This window comes from Synchiropus splendidus, chromosome 5, assembly GCF_027744825.2.
Source record: "Synchiropus splendidus isolate RoL2022-P1 chromosome 5, RoL_Sspl_1.0, whole genome shotgun sequence".
NCBI classification, from domain to species: Eukaryota; Metazoa; Chordata; class Actinopteri; order Syngnathiformes; family Callionymidae; genus Synchiropus; species Synchiropus splendidus.
This window is the reverse complement of record NC_071338.1, coordinates 10,757,417-10,769,939: the sequence shown is the minus strand read 5'-3', so window position 1 is coordinate 10,769,939 and position 12,523 is coordinate 10,757,417. Positions and strand designations below refer to the sequence as shown.

At 45.6% G+C, this 12,523-nt stretch overlaps 1 protein-coding gene across 1 annotated transcript; it reads right to left on the bottom strand.

Moving 5' to 3' along the window:
• Positions 1 to 1,808: 1,808 nt before the first annotated feature.
• Positions 1,809 to 10,874, bottom strand: atp2a1l (ATPase sarcoplasmic/endoplasmic reticulum Ca2+ transporting 1, like). Its single transcript, XM_053864750.1, has 23 exons — positions 10,622 to 10,874; positions 9,853 to 9,870; positions 9,700 to 9,782; positions 8,900 to 9,004; positions 8,439 to 8,577; positions 7,436 to 7,516; positions 7,267 to 7,352; positions 6,885 to 7,182; positions 6,644 to 6,810; positions 6,272 to 6,360; positions 6,096 to 6,198; positions 5,884 to 6,015; positions 5,691 to 5,807; positions 5,401 to 5,619; positions 5,219 to 5,330; positions 4,881 to 5,104; positions 4,586 to 4,806; positions 4,305 to 4,507; positions 4,145 to 4,230; positions 3,938 to 4,071; positions 3,741 to 3,858; positions 3,528 to 3,645; positions 1,809 to 2,113 (listed from the first exon to the last, which is right to left on the bottom strand). Exons 1-23 carry the CDS (start codon positions 10,737 to 10,739, stop codon positions 2,097 to 2,099), a joined length of 2,988 nt encoding a protein of 995 aa, XP_053720725.1. The 5' UTR covers positions 10,740 to 10,874; the 3' UTR covers positions 1,809 to 2,096.
• Between the last annotated feature and the right edge of the window lie 1,649 nt (positions 10,875 to 12,523).

Sequence of the window (12,523 nt, the reverse complement as noted above, 5' to 3'; positions counted from 1 at the left end):
AATCAGATTGTTGATCATGTTTCTATGTCGACAATGACGAAGGCTGCCTCTGATTTATTCTCATTTGTTAATACACAGATTTTTATTCTATTTTATATGTTAAGATTATATTTTGTTACACATGGGCTTTGAAATGTATTGGAGCTAGATGAAGAAGCTGATTTTTAAATGAATAAAATGTTGACACTTCTCACCTTACAATAATCATAATTAAATAAAAAAATATTTCTTTTTTTAAAGGAGTATACTCAGTTAGTGGTAATTCAGTTAATGTGTAGCATAAACTGTAAAAATGGCAACCCTTTTTGTTATTATGTTGTGTTGAACCCAACATAAGCAAACATGTCAAGTCATGTTTTTGCATTGGACAAAATCAAAAAAAAAAGTTCCAGCCCAACTCTAAAAATGTCTGTGCATCCCAGCATGCATTGCAGGATATGTTTCTTTTTATGGCCAGTCATTTATATGTTTTTCATCCTCCAGTGTTGTGAGACTGAATCTTTATCCTGGCCATATTTGCAATGTTTCTGTGACATTATTAGCACTAAATAACTGCGGTGACTAGAGTTAAAGATACTACTTCCACAGCTGCCCTCTGTGGCCTGTAAACCTCTCTTTTCAGAGGCTGTAAAACATCATTTGGGCTAGAGTTTAGTACATGCAGAAGTAGTTTACAAAATGATCTTTCATAATCATCTGAAAACCCGGTGTCCATGGTAAAGTTGCCTTTGTTTATTAAGCCAACTCTTTTTTTAAAATAGTACATCTGTGAATTAAGAATGATGTGGTCACTTTGTTGCTGTTTTTTCTTTATCACTTTATCACTTTGTGTTTTCTTGTAGACCAGGAGTGGACAAGAAAACACCAAACATAAGGGGCCACATTATGCCGGTATGCTGAGACTAGTGTGAGGGTGCGTGAAACCAAAAGACAGAAGAAACATAATATTAAATGCACCATAGTTTTCCTGCTTCAGAATATTACAGTGTAATCACATCATTACAATTATTTGGTTTATAAATGCCTTTTTAATTTAACATTAAGTGGTGAATATCTTGGTAACTATGGTTAAAAAAAGTATTATTATTATTATTATTTACAAAAACATTTGAATGACAAAAAATACGGTTAAAATGAACATCACCCATTGGAAGAATCAAATTGGAAAAAGGTAAAAACTATGACTAATGAGTCTCTATTTCAAAATAGAAAAGTAATGGATGTTGGGCCACTCTTTCTCTTTAGCTCAGCTTCACAAACAAAGCGCACCTATTATTTGTTTAGTGGTGAATGTGAGCAGTTTGTTGTCGCTTGTTGGTGAAGGCTAAGTTTGTGCAGATGAATAATTGAGCCATCAACTGTTTAGTGAGGTCTCGGCATGGCAAATATGCACTGTCAGCATTCTAATCTAAAGATGCCCCGTGAGTTCACTGTCAGATATTTTCATTTACAAGTGCAATCCTCTTTCTCATACAAATGTTCTCAGCAAGTTTTTTTTTTTTGTCATCTCTTTATTGCATCTTATCACGTAAACAATATATAAGACCAAAAGTGTTGTGACTGAGTAGACATGTCCATTGTATGTCAAAGAGACCTGTAAGCGCACAGAGCTAGTGGAGCGCACGATTAAGGCACAATGATCTGTGGTGTCTTTTTGTATCTGGACGCCACAATGTGTGCGTAGCCCAGCCAGAGCGGGAAGACTACACCAGACATGAGCTACAAAGAATAGGATAAATGTCCCGAGCTGGAAAGTAAATCATATGAAAATGGACAGAGGACACGAAAACACAACAGCTGAGAAAATCCAAGTTTAACAAAAAAATCACTTTTAATACATACTTTATTTCTTAGAATAAAATCTTAAATAGTTTAGTTGGGACGGATATTTCCCTTCGTTTTTAATTTAAACTCCTTTCATATATAGAGGCTATTTTTATGAAACATTTTCACATGTTTTATTGATTTTTTTTTTCACATTTTCCCTTGTTTTCTTCTCTCTCGTCCATGGGTTGGCTCACTTGAACTCTTGGCTGTGATCTTTCTCTCTTCTCTGCCTCTTTATCCAACCTTTATGATCTCATGCTTCTGCGTCTTTATTTAGCCTCTGTACCTGTTGTGGATAGAGAGATATAAATTAGAAAGAGGAAATGCTACTGCATATAACTTAGTTGAGCTTCATTTGGAGGCAAGCAAATGCATAAACAAATACAAAACGTTGACCCACAGTTGGAGCTAACACTCGACCAGGTCTAAATAGCTGAATTGGGGCGTTTACATTTTGAAGACATTGGGTTATATGATGCTGTTCTCTTTTAAACTCCTTGTTGTCCAGGAACTTAACTACTGAAGGAAATTAAAATGTAGTTTTATTTCGAAGGTTGGACAGGGGGTGTTTTAGACAATGCTGGAGAAGCACAAAAATATATTTTGAAATGGCCAATAGCTCTTCAAGAGATAAGCATTGTCATCTCTGAGACACTCAGGGTGCAGATATGGGTATCATCCAGATGTAATGCAAGTATCTGTACAGGTGCCCCGTCTGTTCAGGTGTGAGGGAAGGATGTGCTGCATCTGCAGCTCATGGACCTGTCACAGGGAGCAGGGCTCAGACTCAAGCATGGTTAAATGGCTGTGGTGACTCAGAAGCTCTGTCATTACGTTGGAAGCAGAACTATGACATCACCTTCTGAGGTGCTCTTCTCTGACCCATTTGGAACTCTGCCCTGAAGCTCAAATAGAACCTGTGACATATTTACTTCTACCTCTGCCCCTGACTTAACAATGTGGAGTTGAAGTGGTGAACCAACAGAACATGCAGTCTGAGGACAGTGTTGGATCAGGGCTGATATACAAGCTTTATAGCTCTGAATAAACATTTTCCCCAGAAGGCAGCAAAGCAATCCAACATAACTATATATGCCTAAACAGCAATGCATTTAATGCCATATTGGGAACCAACAGACTATTGTTGATGTTGATAATTGCTTTCATATATTTTGCACAGCAGTGGATCTTTTTTTTAACAGAGCAAGCCAACAACCAAGTCGTCACAGTCCTGGTAAACCCACATTGAAACACATGAGAGCTTCCAGACTGAAACATTGACAGCAGCAGCTCAGAAGTGAGGGTCTCACTTGCTGAGGCGTTCCACTGGCAGGTGGAGACATCGATCAAGAACAGAGATTGACATTGATGCCAACCACTCATGATGACAAGTCTGCGTGGCAGCAGAAAGACACAACACAGAATGCACATATGTGCACATACTGCAGATACGCAGTGGCAGACACTAGCTGTACCTTGGTTTAGTTACAGGCTAATGATGGTGGGTTGGCTGAATTAGCCTGTAAATGAGCAACAGAGGTGAGGAGAGTTAATAAAGAGTGGAGAGAGAAGTCAGTGACGGAACAGGATTATGAAGAGGGAACTCACAAAACACAATAAAAGTTACGGTTTTACAGTGATGATGTTAAGTCAATTGTGATTTTTTTTTATTGGCGGAGGAGAATATCAAAGCTACTTACACTCAACGTAGTTACGGGCGACAAACTTCAACACCTCGTCAATCAGGATAACGGGGAATGAAAGTTTGAGGACCATCATCCACTGCTCCGTGCTCAGATGGGTCAACTTGAAGATCATCTGCGGAGGTGAAGAAGACGGGCAGGAGAGAGGTCAGTGGTTCTGGTACAAGCCCAGCAACAAAAAAGAATGTCGCGGAGAAAGCTGGGACTTACGGGCAGAGGGTCAACATAGATGATCATGAAGTGCAGGGACATGGAGAGGGTCATGGCAGAGAGCAGCCAGAAGTTGCTCCATGGTGGCATGCGGATCAGAGACTGGTTCTCAGACAAGCTGAGGGATGGCAAATGAGTGTAAGTGCTGGTATTCTAAAAGGCGGAATGATAGATGGGCCTAAAGATAAGATGTTGACCTGTTGAGGGCGTTGCACATCTCAATGGTGACCAGAACGGACAGAGCCATGGTCATGGGAGGAGCAGCCTCAAAGATCTCGCACTCAATGCCAGCGAAGTCCTCGTTCTCATCATGGCACTGCATGAAGTGGGACTACATGGAGGAGAGAAGACGTTATAGATGGTCTGTTTCAAGGTGTCTGTAGAGGAGAAGATGCTGCACATACCAGCTGGTGGTAGCTGACCAAGGGGCCAGTGGGGTCGTACAAGAACCACCAGGCAGCACCACCAACAGTGGCAGCACCGACGTATCCTGTTTGGGAGATACATGTCTGTAAGGTTTCTGGCGTTAAATCAAATCCAATCCAAATCTGTTTGTTTACGTACCACCAATAGCCATGTATCTGAAGAACAGCCATCCAGAGATCAGGGGCTCCTTGGGGGAACGAGGGGGCTTGCCCATGATGTCAAGATCAGGAGGGTTGAAGCCCAGAGCGGTGGCAGGCAGACCATCAGTGACCAGGTTGACCCACAGCAGCTGCACGGGGATCAGAGCCTCGGGCAGACCCAGGGCAGCGGTCAGGAAGATACTATGGACAAAGAGAGCCAAAGTCAGCCAGGCCCTGTTTCTATGAGCTGTCTCTGACAGGAACCTCTGTGAAACTCACCAGACGACCTCACCGACGTTGGAGGAGATGAGGTAGCGGATGAACTGCTTCATGTTGTTGTAGATAGCTCTGCCCTCCTCAACAGCAGCCACAATGGAAGAGAAGTTGTCGTCAGCCAGGACCATCTCAGAGGCAGACTTGGCAACGGCAGTGCCAGAGCCCATAGCGATGCCGATCTCGGCCTTCTTCAGGGCGGGGGCATCATTCACACCATCACCAGTCTGGGGTTTGTGGGGGGTAGAAAGAAGGTTAGACCACCTGTACCAATAGTGGTGCTAAGTGAGGTATTTCCTACCATGGCTGTAATGTCATCGTGACCCTGCAGGAACTCAACAATCTTGGACTTGTGGGATGGCTCCACACGGGCAAAGCAGCAGGCTCTGCGCACAGCTTCAGGCTGCTCATGGCTGGGCAGATCGTCAAACTCACGTCCGGTGTAGGCCTTGCCAGTCACATCCTCATCCTCGGAGAAGATGCCAATACGACGGCAGATAGCGATGGCGGTTCCCTTGTTGTCACCTGAAATGCACAGTGACAACATTTTAGAACAGAGCTGCTGGGAATAGCGTGGACTTGGGTTTGCCCTTAACCAGACCCCCAAGTTCCACCGTAGATCAAATCCAAAATACTCACCAGTGATCATAATGACACGGATGCCGGCAGCTCTGCACAGCTCAATGGAGCCAGTGACCTCCTTACGAGGGGGATCCAGCATACCGACGCAGCCAACGAAAGTCAGGTCATTCTGGGGGGAAGTCCAATCATTATTTTCTGCATCACCACAGCATCCAAATCATTATCTCCCGGGTTTTTACCTCATAATCAGCAAACTTGGTTGAGTCCTCCAGGTTCATCTCCTCAGGCTTCAGTGGGCTGTCGCGGGTGGCCAGAGCCAGGCAACGAAGAGTGTCACGGCCGGTACCCCAGTCTCTGATCACAGACATGATCTTCTCCTTGATGGAGTTGGTCAGGGGAACACGGGTGGTGCCAACACGCACATATGTGCACCTATCGATCACACCCTCGGGGGCGCCCTGTGGAAACATCGTAAGGGATTAGTCCAGCAAAGTCCCTCAGAGAGGACGGGGCTGTCGGCGGCACACACCTTCACGAACATCTTGGCTCCGCCGTCGCCCTTGGTGGGGGTGCAGTACACAGACATGGACTTCCTGTCACGGGAGAACTCCAGAGTAAAGTTCTTCTTCATCAGCTGCTTAATGACCTGTTGGACAAAGCCAGGTGGTCAAACCTCAAACAGAAATGCTAAGGAAATAGCCTCAATGTGTTCCAGGTCTTACGGAGCAGCAGGCGTTGGCTCTCTCAATCTTGGACAGGTTCTTGACGTTGCTGTTGAAGACGTTCATCTTCTCAACCAGGCAGCACAGGGCAGTCTCAGTAGCCTCGCCGACCTTCTCATAGATCTTCTTGGACTAGTGAGGTGAAAGAGATGACAGTGTTGAATGACACTGGCCTGATTTCATTCTGCTGTCCATAGAGGACATGTCATTACCTCGTTGTAGTCCAGAGAGGAGTCGTTGCAGAGAGCACAGATGGTAGCCAGCTCGACCAGGCCGTCGTATCCGCTGCAGTTGGTCTTGGAACCTCCCTGGGAGCTTCAATTGTAGAGAGGTGTTAACTTGATGCCACTCTTAGATGACAGTCCCTAACCTGCAAAATGGAACTTACACTTCTCCTTCAGGGGTGTACTTGGAGCCAGAAATATCGAAGGCATCAAGGTCAACATGGTCGCTGTCGGCGCTCTTCACAACAAACATCTGTGAAGAGGGACAGACTTTGGTTGAGATGTTTTCTTCCCTAACTTTGATATATGAGGTAGAAGTTAAATAGCCCTCCTAGATACTCTGTGCTGTTTCAAATTACCTTTGAAGCATGAAAACAGAGTATTCATGTTCAGCAATGACTGTAATTTTACTTATGTACAACTAACAGACCTACAGAGGCCAATAAAATACTGACGTTTTCTCACTGATGTGTTTGTTTACAATGCATGGTGGCTCAAATTAACAGTCGTATTAAAAAGCCTTTTCCTCAACTCACCTTGGTCACACACATCTGGTTGGTGGTGAGGGTGCCGGTCTTGTCAGAGCAGATGACAGAGGTGCAGCCCAGGGTCTCCACAGAGGGCAGGCTTCTGACAATGGCGTTCTTCTTGGCCATACGACGGGTACCAAGGGCCAGGCAAGTGGTGATGACAGCGGGCAGACCTGAGGGACACCGCTTAGTTAGTGAGACTGTAAAGTAGAGGAATCAGATCATTGTTGCTAAGAGCTCTCCACACCCTCAGGGATGGCAGCCACAGCCAGGGCAACAGCAATCTTGAAGTAGTAGACAGCACCGCGAATCCAGGAGCCTCCGTGGACGGGGTCGTTGAAGTGACCAATGTTGATGGCCCAGACGGCAACACAGATCAGAGAGATAACCTTGGACAGCTGCTCGCCGAACTCATCAAGCTTGGCCTGCAGAGGAGTCTTCTCCTGCTCGGTGGCGGCCATCTGGTCACGGATCTTGCCAATTTCGGTGGAGACTCCGGTGGCCACGGCAACACCAATAGCCTTACCAGCAGCGATGTTGGTGCCCTGTTCACACGAGACAAGGGGATTGGTTAGATGAGCGGTGGCTCAGACAGAGAGCAAGAGGAAGACAGAGATGGAGACACTCACAGAGAAAAGCATGTTCTTCTTGTCCTGGTTGACAGCTCTGGGGTCGGGGACAGCCTCAGTGTGCTTGATCACACTGACGGACTCACCTGGGACGAGAAAGAGACTTTGAGTGCAACTGTTCACGGACAAACTTCCATCCCATCTTAAATGAGCTCTGGAGCATGCTTACCAGTGAGGATGGACTGGTCAACACGCAGGGTGGTGGACTTGATAGAGACGATCCTGATGTCAGCAGGGACTTTGTCACCAACTGTGAACCACAAAACACACGGTTATTGGCTTCTTGATGTCAACAAACATCATTACAGCATGTCACCTCCCTGTTTCTGCCTAAAATGTGTCTGTTTTATACAAGTGTTTGATACAAGTCTTTAGATTATCTAATGCCATGTCCGGACAGGAAAGCTGGACGTGTTGACGCAGATAATACTTCCAAGTTGCCACAGAATTTGTTGCTCAGTTCTGTTGTCTTTTTTTCAGTGAAATATGTTTTCATCATTAAAAAAGAAAATTGCAGAGAAACAATATAATTAAAATCCAAGGATAAATCCAGTAATATTTAAGATATTCATGATAGATGAACTACAAAACACACAAAAAAGTTAAAACATGTCATTGAACCAGATCACAGTCCAGAGAGAAAGCAAATAAACAACATCAAAATAAGGACTGAATGTGCCCATAAAATGAGAAGAATCTCTCTTGTTTCATTGCGATGATTAATATAGATAATATTAAATATGAGTGGATGAGTTGCGAGAACTCTTTCTTCCTCTTTGTGTTTTTATTGGCACTAATAGGATATTTACTGGTGAATTTATTCATGGTAGAATCCAAACAAATACACATGTAATCGCGATGATCCCCCAGATAGAGGAGGAGGGCAGGCAAGGAGCCAAGGAAGCGACAGGTGTACACTGACAATCGAACAGCAGTGCGCCACAGTAGTGGGGAGGAGGGAAGGGGTCCGGCAGGTGCTGGCGAGGGTATTTATACTGGTGATTTTGTTTTCCTTCAGTCAGCATGTTTTCACAGCACCCCCTGGAGCCCGCCGCCCCGTCGGTCCTTAAAAAGACAGGGGGCTTTGCCATCTGCTCCCACCAGCCGAATTTTTCTGACAGCGCTTGTTTTCTTCTGTCTGTCGCGTGTGGACGGCTGCGGCTCCAACTCACCGGACACCTCGACGATGTCTCCGGGAACGATTTCTCTGGCCTTGATCCTCTGCACACTCTTTCTGTCAGAACGGTACACTTTGCCCATCTCAGGCTCGTACTCCTTAAGAGCCTCGATGGCATCCTCAGCGTTACGCTCCTGCAGCACAAGCATGGAGAGAAGACACGTGCGGTCAATGACTGAGCCGCATCACGGAACTCAGACGCGCAGTTTGATGCGCACTGGATTTGTTTCACATTATGAGTGTTGCGTGATGGAATGTGAAGCAAAGTAATTTATATTTAATTTTAAATAAATACTGTTGCGAATATCTGTGTTTCAACATAAACTATTTTGAAGTAAGACTGTGACTGCAACTGGAACCTGAGCGCTTCTGTCACCAGTGGAATGGATTTGTGTCTTGTTGCTCAATGAACGCGAGGGAGGCGGGGCAGTGTGGGGTACTGTGGAGGTCACTGACCTGCCACACTCCGACAACGGCATTGGCGATGAGGATCAGCAGGATGACGAAGGGCTCCACGAAGGCGGTGACGGTCTCCTCACCTTCCTCAAACCAAGCCAGCACCTGAGCATCAACACAGAGGAACAGAAAAAGAAGTCAAAACAAAGTTGAGCACAAATCTGTGCGAAAACAGAAAGTAGAGCGATATATGTTTATTTTGTAGCCTTAACCTTATAATAATGATAATAAGTACAAGCAGTTCATTTCAAATGAGGTGTTTTTAAGTGCGACTTGTTTGTCATGTCACGATCATGTTATGTAATTGTTATTAATTTGATTTCCAATCCCCATAATCCCTTGCTCCTTCTGGCTGCCGCCCTCTTTCTTTGGAAGGCGTTGGGTCTCTCCTTCAGCCGTGACCTTTCCTGAAGGATTCTGTTTCTCTCCTCAGCTTGGGGCTTTCTTAAAATAAACCCTCATCCCCTTGGCCCCCCTATACGATCCTGACCCCCTGTCTCTCCCTCACTCCTCAATATTCGCCTTCTAAGGCCATCCTGACAGCTGGGGAGAGAGCTGGCCATAGGAACTGATACACCTACTGCAGGCTCACGCTAGCTGTCGCCCACCTCTCAAGTTATCGCCCTCAAAATACTTGGAGGAACTGAGGAGGCCTTAGAGAAAGGAGGTGGGGAGAAGAAGTTGTTCACATTCTGATTGGCTGATCGTCCACTGGGTGGATTTTGCGCTTACGAATCAAGTCCTTGATAGATCAATTCTCTTCAACAAGGGAGAAGCACAAACACAGCTTGTCTACTTACAAAGGAGATGCAAGCAGCCAGCAGCAGGATCCTGACGAGAAGATCCTCAAACTGCTCAACAATCAGCTCCCAGATGCTCTTACCTGTGAGAGCAAAGACCATGAGCAAAAACTACGCCACAGCAAGACAGGAAGTGAGAGTCTGAGGACTTACCCTCCTCAGCGGGCAGCTCTGCAGCAGGTGACGGACAAACAGACAAAGAAAGAACAGGATACAGAGGAGCGTTAGCTGAATTATCAAATGACCTCAGTCACAATGCAAGTAAAAGTACTTCAAGCATCAATACGGTTACAACACTTACATCTAAAATGCAAGTATCTTCAGCTTGGTAGCTGCTCTTCACTAAAAGACCTCTTTTTCATTGCAGCACAGACAGCGTCAAACAGCTTGTAAAAACACGCACAACAATTTCGTTTCGTTTGGGTGCGATTTTGTGATCATGTGAGTGCGTTCATGAACCTATAGCACAGTTTAAATGCACATCTCTTAAAAACAGACTCATCGAAGCTGGTTATTGATAAGCAATGATGTCCCTGATCATTTAATCCTTCCAAGGACTTCCCCCTTATAACTATGCCTAAAATTATCCTGCCCTCCTGTTAACGCCCGCCCATACATCACCCAGGAAGCTTCTTGAGCCATCACCTGTCTCTCTCGCTCTCCAGCCATCGTCTTTGGCTTTCTTTAAATAGCTCTTCAAAGCCCTCAAAGTCTCTGCTTCTCAATGTCTCTGCCTTCCCACCAGCTGTTGCTACTCTAATACAGCACCACATGCAAAGTCTGGACCCGGCATCGGTGTTCCCCATCTCTAAAACAACACTTTAGCAGCAGTCACTAAGCTGTTCCAACTGAATCTAGCCGTCCTGTGAAGGTTTTTGAGTCAGTAGGCCTCCCACCCCCCCAGCAGCGCCCCGTCTCTCACCGTTGTAGCCAAACTTGTCCAGGTTCTTCTTGAACTGGTCGGGAGTGAGGCCAATGTTCTCGTTCACCCCAAAGTAAGCCAGGCATTCTGCCGGTACCTTTGTGTGTGCGTTCTCCATCCTTCAGGATAGACAAGGGATGGGCCGTTTAACGGTGCCTATCCACGCTCTTTAACTTTTCTGATGTTCTTGCAGTTGTACCCTTGGTCCACCACCCTCACCTAGAAGTGGCACCCTCCGACTTAGGAGTGCTGGTCTGACAGAAAGAGCGAATAACTGCACACATGTTCAGGGTTTTATATCACCAAAGGCGACAGGATTGGTGGACACCCCGCTGACACCCGCCTCCAAATTCCAGCATGGGGGGGCACGACGGCGTAAAGGGGGGGTGGCATGGTGGACTTGGACAGGAACTGGAGAACGAGGTTGGGATTTGAAGGAGTGGGGGTTGTGCCATGGATGAAAATGAGATCTGTTTTTGGAACATGCATGGTCAGTGGAATAAGACGAAGGGAGAAGGTGAGAGAGTGAGACAGGAGATCAGGCTGAGGGGAGCACAGGAGGAGGTTGGGGGGGGAGCATTGAGTGACGGCTCAACTGGTTTCTGCTGAGGAAGGTGGCCCGCTTGGGCCGACACGCACTTCGACACCCAAGAAGGGATAGATTGTGGACAGAGCGGGAGAATTCACATTGATATTTTTACATGAGAAAGTGATGTTAACATGCTCACCCAGCTTAAAGCCTAGAGTCACGTCTCACCTTTGACCCAGCAGCCCTCATCAAGATGTGTATTATTGTTGCAGCCTTCGAATTATGACTGTGGCAGTGTGTATCGGGTGATGATATTGGGAAATGATGGAGGGAAGAGTCGCGATTGCTTCAGGACAGGAATGGCACTTGGAGGTCCAGCCAGGAGAAACGAGATCATAAATACAGAGGGATCAAGTTTTATACCTGTTTTATGGGGGAGGATGATATGGCACGACTTAAATGAACGGGCAACACATGAGCCATCTGTTCAGTGATTCACAATGGCCTCTTGTGGCAGACTGAGAGAATAATCGAGGCAAATACCTGCAAAAGTAGGTGTTTCTCAATCCAGTAAATTACTGAAATAACTCTGATTTCCTCTCATCAGACCCAGTGAAACTGAGTCAGTGCTCGTATCCTGTGTGAAAACAGGAGACTGAGGTCCATAGTTCAATATTATGGATGGGCGTCTGCTGCTTTACTGTTTGTTTGAACAGCAGTAAACAGCCGTCGGTGATGAGCAGGCGTCCAAGTTGCTCTTTCTTATCAATAAGCTGACAGGTGGGGCAGGACAGCGGTGTCCACTGATCATCAGCACTGACAGCTCCAGGACAGATTTAGCTCTGATCCGTTGTCTGCAGAAATCTGCTGAATTGCCTTCAATCTTTGTATAGTGTGAGAATGCAATGTTTCATTTCAATTCATTCCAATGCCCCTCCGTTATTGATGCAGCAAGAAGAAAGTTTCATCTTTTTTTATTCATTCCAGTTTTTGTTGCCTTCAAGATCTTACAACTCAAGATCTTACAAAACACTAACCATCTCATTTACTGGGGTGAATAATGTCAGCAGACCTGAAGTGGCTGTTGACACAGTTCTTGGTTGTTTTTATGTCAATGACAATACTTTTTTTTTTTTTGAAGATTCTAATGTTGAGTGGTTGACTCATCACATAAATTCAAGGGAGCAACGTCTCGTTCAGATTTAAGGAGGAGTTCATGGAACACCAGTGTCTTTTTCATGAGCGAGGGAAAAATGAAGCATGAGCTCGACTGACAGAGCATCCTGACTGTCCATCTGTCGTGGAGAAGACAGAGCTGAAGCTCTCATTTACCCATCAACCAGAGTTGCCACTGCCACCTATGGCCTTGAATT

Bases quoted from the DNA above. Each gene is read 5' to 3' on its own strand.
- atp2a1l (XM_053864750.1), bottom strand. From the start codon at position 10,739: ATGGAGAACGCACACACAAAGGTACCGGCAGAATGCCTGGCTTACTTT. The intron at 5,620-5,690 runs GTGTGTGCCGCC...ATGTTTCCACAG, and splicing joins GAGCCAAGATGTTCGTGAAG to GGCGCCCCCGAGGGTGTGAT. The intron at 4,508-4,585 runs GTGAGTTTCACA...CTTTGTCCATAG, and splicing joins AACGTCGGTGAGGTCGTCTG to TATCTTCCTGACCGCTGCCC.